General features: G+C 30.7%; 3 protein-coding genes across 3 annotated transcripts; 1 reads left to right on the forward strand and 2 right to left on the reverse strand.

Annotated features, from left to right (window-relative positions):
* Nucleotides 1–437: 437 nt before the first annotated feature.
* Nucleotides 438–1900, reverse strand: Xpac (DNA repair protein complementing XP-A cells homolog Xpac). Its single transcript, XM_011642672.2, has 5 exons — nucleotides 1746–1900; nucleotides 1489–1600; nucleotides 1288–1412; nucleotides 909–1185; nucleotides 438–826 (listed from the first exon to the last, which is right to left on the reverse strand). The coding sequence occupies exons 1-5, from the start codon at nucleotides 1898–1900 to the stop codon at nucleotides 665–667; spliced, it is 831 nt and encodes a 276-aa protein (XP_011640974.2). The 3' UTR covers nucleotides 438–664.
* A 40-nt stretch (nucleotides 1901–1940) lies between these two features.
* Nucleotides 1941–3727, forward strand: wuho (tRNA (guanine-N(7)-)-methyltransferase non-catalytic subunit wuho). The gene has a single exon (XM_011642671.3). The coding sequence runs from the start codon at nucleotides 2083–2085 to the stop codon at nucleotides 3517–3519; it is 1437 nt and encodes a 478-aa protein (XP_011640973.2). The 5' UTR covers nucleotides 1941–2082; the 3' UTR covers nucleotides 3520–3727.
* On the reverse strand, nucleotides 3500–6005 carry Rpt4 (Regulatory particle triple-A ATPase 4). Its single transcript, XM_089078868.1, has 7 exons — nucleotides 5800–6005; nucleotides 5526–5605; nucleotides 5404–5443; nucleotides 4910–5046; nucleotides 4457–4829; nucleotides 4129–4392; nucleotides 3500–4048 (listed from the first exon to the last, which is right to left on the reverse strand). Exons 1-7 carry the CDS (start codon nucleotides 5894–5896, stop codon nucleotides 3858–3860), a joined length of 1182 nt encoding a protein of 393 aa, XP_088934994.1. The 5' UTR covers nucleotides 5897–6005; the 3' UTR covers nucleotides 3500–3857.

Genomic DNA, 6005 nt, shown 5'->3' on the forward strand with positions numbered 1-6005 from the left:
AAATATAAAACATCAAAATAAATATAATATCTATATTTCCATTTTATAATTTAATGTAATTGTGATATGTAATTTTTTTTATAATGTAAATGAGATAAGATTTACAAAACGGGCGTGGCACAGTAGACCGCATTGGTCTAGAGATCCCGGGTTCGATTCCCGGCAGAATCAAAATATTTTCATACGTTTGTGTCTCCTCTCGACGATTTGGTAAATTACGAGAGTATTCTTGCTCACAGAATTTCCTTAAAAGTTTGCCGTTCGGAACCGGTGTTAAAATGTAAGTCCTATATGCCTGTGCATCATTTATGTGCGCATCATAGGCATATGTGAGTAAAGTAGAACAGGTTTTAAGACTATATGGAAGAGGAAGAAGAAGAAGAGAGATTTGTACAAATATACATTATTCCTGTAATAGATTTATAAAAGATCAGTAATGACAAAGATAATTGATCATTTTATTTTGTAAAGCAATAAAAAAATATATAAATTAAAATTATATTTATCAACAGAATACAAGCAGAGTCTTGCGTACTTTGATATAATAAATTTTCGTAAAAAACAGATTTCAAGACTTGTTCGAGAGGAAATTATATTTTCGCTAATATTAAATATCATTAATTACATTAATGTTATCCTGATATCGCAAATGATATTCAGACTTTTACATTTTCTCGTATGTTTCCTCGTAACCACACGTCGTGCATGTATGTGTATATGTATCATCCTCTTCATTATATGTGTCCTTCCCAAACTCGTGAACGTGCGACGCTTTCGTCGTCTTATCGTACAATGAACTTCTCACTTGCATTCGTAGCTCTTTAATCTTCATTGCCATGTAAAAAAAAGGATTCTTAAAATATGATTATATTAAAATTATTTAATATTATACATACAAATTAAAATACCTTTTTGTTAAATTTCTTGATCTTAGCTCCCTCTCGCTTTAAATCGCGGGCTTCTTTCTCCTTCAACAGATTTTCTTCCGAACCCCAAACTTCCAAAGCTCTCTGCTCAATTTGTAGATGCAAATATAATTTCATTTCGCCCCAATTCACATTGTGAGGATTTTTTCGCACGATATATTTGAGCGGGGGTTCCCGTAGATCAAGATCGCAGTCTTTCAATAAATATTCTTGTTTAGCTTCAGTTTTAGTGATTAAAGAATGCTTTCCCTCTTTATCTCTGAAATATGTAACATTATAACATTGGTATTTTTAATTGGTGGGACATGAGAAGAAAAGAAACAAATATAATGTGAATGCTATTCTCTTTAACGCGTTATACCTGCACTTATCACAGACAACTAAATTGAATGTGCGCAGAAGATATGAATCTCCGAATTTCTGTTGACACTCCTCACATTCGTTTAATATACCGATAACAGGATCTGGCTCAGTTACAATTTTCAACTGAGAAGGTAAAAATATATTGTTATATAATAATATCACATATATAATTGTACATATCTATATTTATTTTGTATACCATTTGCTGTTCTAATTCATCATTTTCTTCTATCAAAAAACCTCCACCACTGTCGATAACACGCTGTCCTTGAACTTTTAACATTCTTCCTTTTGTAGAGTCACCATTTTCTCTATAACAATATAGAGAATATTCTTTCATCAATTGAGAATATGTTGTAATCAAATTTTCAAAAAAAAAAAGAAATTTAAAATGTTCAAAAAATTGATTATTGAAAGATGATTTTATCATATTATAGGCAAACAGATTTAACATACCTTGTATATGGATGAGTTACAATTTTAGACTTTTTTAATAAGAGTGCTTTCTGACGATTTCTTTCAGCTCTTTCTTTGAGCTGCTTTTCCATTTCCATGCTGTCTCCATTCTTGTTGGAATTATTTTCCATACTTATGGTCGCTACACTAGCCATTTCTTAATCAAATATTAAATTCGCATGCATTTGCACTTTGTTTCTAAAAAAGAATCATAAAAATGAGCAATTGTTTGACAGTTATCTTTTAGAAAATTATAAATATTATAAATGTAATTGAAGATATATGTTCTAGTGTTCTTTACATCTCCTAACACTTTACATCTCCTAACACACATTTTATGTACCTGAAAAGCGAGACAGATGTACGTACAGCGGATGTTGGAAAAGAAAGAGAGAAACTCAAGTGTACCAAGTGCAAGCAGCATAACACTGACTTTTTCTTTGTTCTGTCACCTGCGCGAACAAACCTATACTACACAAAGGTTAAGTTATATCACTACACGTGTTGCGTGCATGTGTTAGGTAGGAGATGCATTCGTTTATCGTTTGATAATAATATTTTTTTGAAGAACCTTTTTTTGAAGACCTTTTCATCTACGTTGGCAACTATGAGCTTCTCTGTATACGAGTCATATGTAGCATTGTGTAACAACGAACGTGTGATAATACATGACATTAAAAATGGCACTGAAAACGTGATAGTTTTGCCTAATTTAGAATCAGAGAAGAAAATCGACGTGCACAATAATGTAGATGTTGAGGCTTACCATATGATAACATCTCTGATTTTCTCGGAGGATGGAAGATATTTTGCAATATGCACGAATCGTAAACAACTATGTCTGTATGAGACTAAGAACTCGAGACTCCTCTCGAATCGGATGCTTGTTAGAGCTGCAAGCAGAGTTAGATTCTCATCGAACAACGATATCGTGATAGCCGACAAGGCCGGAGATGCTTATTTATTCTCCACCAGCTGTCCAATGGAGACTGGTACCTTGATCCTGGGACATTTGTCCATGCTCCTCGACATATGCATCACGCAGGATATGAAGTACGTCCTGACGACTGACCGAGATGAGAAAATAAGAGTGTCTATGTTTCCAAACTGTTACAACATTGTATCTTACTGCTTGGGGCATGCAAAATTTGTGACCAATGTCTCGGAATTGCCTCATCAGAAAAGTATCCTAATATCATCTGGTGGTGATGGAGTATTTAAGTTATGGGATTATAAGCGTGGAAGCGAGCTGATATCTGTAAACTTTTGCGATAAAGTATCGAAATGTGACATAGAGAAATTTAATCAAGATCTTCGTGACTATCATTATGATGAATCTATAGATATATTGCCGGTCAAGCATCTCAGAGTGTCTTATCTTAGTAAAATAGAATCTTTAATTATAATAAGTTTTTATAATAGTAAGTTACTGTTAGTTTATAAGATCAGTGGTAACAATAAGACACAGCTAAAAGCAGATTATTTGGAATCCATAACTGTGGAAGCTGAACCTATGGAATGTCTTTTACATAACCAAGATTTATGGGTATTAACAGATGCAGGGTTGCAAGCATACAAATTTGAAAATGATAGATTTATAGTTCATAATACTTTAAATTCTGCAATCAAATGTCTCAATATGTCTTGGGAAATTTTAAAAAATACTGTTGTTAAACGAAATTTGTATTTTCCAGTTTTATATAAGAGAAAATATGATAATGCACAAGAATATCAAGAAAGAAAGAAAATTAGACTTGCAAGCAATATAGAATAGATTATAATATCATTCTTACAAATATTATAAATACAATGATTGTGTTCAATATTTCATAAAATGTACAAATAAACATTTTGCAATTCAAAGTTGAACTCGGATAAATAAAAGTCTATATTTTATTCTATATATCAATGATATTAGAATATTATCAATTGTATCATGTAATTCGTTAATGTTAATGCTGAATAAACTTTTATAGAAATAATTTCATTGTAGAAAATAAAAGTAATTATACCAAGACAATAATGAATGATCCAAATTTGGATCATAGAAAAATTAATGGATATCTAATGTTATTTTTAAAATACAAAATAATAACACAGTATTATGTCGAATTATACAGGTTTATAATCCAGTTTAGATTCAAGTTTCTTATTGTCAGAAACTTTTCTGACAGCTTTCATAAAATCTTCTTGTATTACATATTCTCTTTCTAATCGTATTGCAAACAGACCGGCCTCTGTGCATACATTTCTTAAATCAGCTCCGTTGAATCCGTCCGAAAGTTTAACTACTGCCTCATAATCTATATTTACACATAAATATTATTAGTATGACATTGTGAAATATTTGAAAAATATGATATTGAGTGAACAAATTTCTTACCGATTTCACCATGTTTAGCAATTGGCAAGGCATGTATCTTTAGAATCTCTAAACGTGCTTGTTCATTAGGTAACGGTATTTCGATCTTTCTATCCAATCTACCTGGTCGTAGTAATGCGGGATCCAAGGTATCAGGCCTATTTGTAGCCATTATCATTTTAACTTGGCCCAAAGAATCAAATCCATCCATCTGATTCAATAATTCCATTAAAGTTCTCTGAATTTCTCGATCAGCGCTTGTTCCTTCCGAAAATCTGCGGCCACCTATAAAAAATAATAAAAAAAAAAAAAATTAAATAATTCCTTTACTTAAAAAATATGTACTCACCAATAGCGTCAATTTCATCCATAAATATAATACAAGGTTGATGATCGCGAGCATAATTGAACATCTCTCTAATCAATCTAGCTGATTCTCCAATATATTTATCGACAATAGCACTTGAAACAACTTTCAAAAAATTTGCATCTAATTGACTGGCAACAGCTCTCGCCAATAGTGTTTTTCCAGTACCCGGAGGACCATACAATAGACATCCTTTAGGAGGAGTGATTCCAACTCTTTGGAAAAGTTCAGGATTTAATAATGGCAATTCTATAACTTCACGCAACTCGCGTATTTGTTCACTCAAACCACCAATTGCAGAATATGTCACATCACCAGGATCTTCATGAGACATATTATAAACCAACGGATCAACCTAAAAAGCAATAAAAATAAATTTTTTGATAAATTGATAAATTAATCTCTATTTACAAAATAACTAGTGAGTTTCTTTACTTCACGTGGTAAATAGCGCATAATGGTAAGAGTTGTCATATCTAGTGCAACTCTAGTTCCGGATTTTAATTTGTTTTTATCTAACTGGCGTCGACATCCTACGACGTAACGGGGACCATTAGTTGCTTTTACTATGACTGCAACAAATTAAATTCAACTTTTATTTCAAATATTAATATTGATTCATATCTTAACTGAGTATATATATATACATATATATATATATATATATATATATAGTATATATAGCTGTATTTGTAATTAACTAAGTATATATGTATTTACTAGTTCTAGTATAATTTTTTACAAAAACATACAAATATTATAAGTCATAATAAAATTTAAAAAACTTTAGCTACTTTTAAAATTAAACACACATGCAAGATAAAACACACATGTAAAGTATTAATTATATATAGCATGTATGTGTATATATATATATATATATATATTTATATATACACATATGTTTATGTATATATGTATATATTTACACTTTTCCTCTGTAAGTTGTTTTAGCACTTCTCCAACAATCTGTAAAATAAAATGTTTGTAAAATATAAAATAGAAAGATAATATATTATTGATTATATTTTGACAATACAAATGTCAATACCTGTCCAACACTTTGCAATGCTTTTAAATCATTTTCAGACTTATCATATTGTTTTGTCAGATCCTTAAGGTGTTCTCTCACTGGAAAATACATCATTTATGATATGATATAAAATATAGTCGAGAAAAATATATCAATATTAATATCACATGAAAGATTTTAAGATAAAATAAGTTTAGTAAAGGAAATGTGAGGTTATAATACTTCAATGTATATCATGTAAATAAAACTTTAGATACAAAATTTATAATATTAATATATAAAAGTATCGTACTTTCCTTGAGACGCGATTCAACTTCTTTGTGTTCCAATAATTTTTTTCGATAATCTTGAAGAGCTTTTTCACGTACAGAATCCATGGTGACCGCCATTTTTACTTATTTTGCTGTCTAACTGCCATCGATAGAATTTTCGTAGGAAGGCAACGCTGAACTTTATACCATAGTAGGTCTGTTCTTTTTGGCTGAACTGGTTGTACCT

This window comes from Pogonomyrmex barbatus, unplaced genomic scaffold (assembly GCF_055798465.1).
Source record: "Pogonomyrmex barbatus isolate J1 unplaced genomic scaffold, ASM5579846v1 scaffold3, whole genome shotgun sequence".
NCBI classification, from domain to species: Eukaryota; Metazoa; Arthropoda; class Insecta; order Hymenoptera; family Formicidae; genus Pogonomyrmex; species Pogonomyrmex barbatus.

Excerpts from the sequence above, each read along its gene's own strand:
- Xpac (XM_011642672.2), bottom strand. The coding sequence starts at position 1,900 with ATGGCTAGTGTAGCGACCATAAGTATGGAAAATAATTCCAACAAGAAT. Across the intron at positions 1,601-1,745 it reads GTAACTCATCCATATACAAG|AGAAAATGGTGACTCTACAA; the intron begins GTATGTTAAATC and ends ATATTGTTATAG. Across the intron at positions 1,186-1,287 it reads GTTGTCTGTGATAAGTGCAG|AGATAAAGAGGGAAAGCATT; the intron begins GTATAACGCGTT and ends TACATATTTCAG.
- wuho (XM_011642671.3), top strand. The coding sequence starts at position 2,083 with ATGTACCTGAAAAGCGAGACAGATGTACGTACAGCGGATGTTGGAAAA.
- Rpt4 (XM_089078868.1), bottom strand. The coding sequence starts at position 5,896 with ATGGCGGTCACCATGGATTCTGTACGTGAAAAAGCTCTTCAAGATTAT. Across the intron at positions 4,393-4,456 it reads GGATGAAATTGACGCTATTG|GTGGCCGCAGATTTTCGGAA; the intron begins GTGAGTACATAT and ends TATTTTTTATAG. Across the intron at positions 4,049-4,128 it reads TGCTAAACATGGTGAAATCG|ATTATGAGGCAGTAGTTAAA; the intron begins GTAAGAAATTTG and ends GTGTAAATATAG.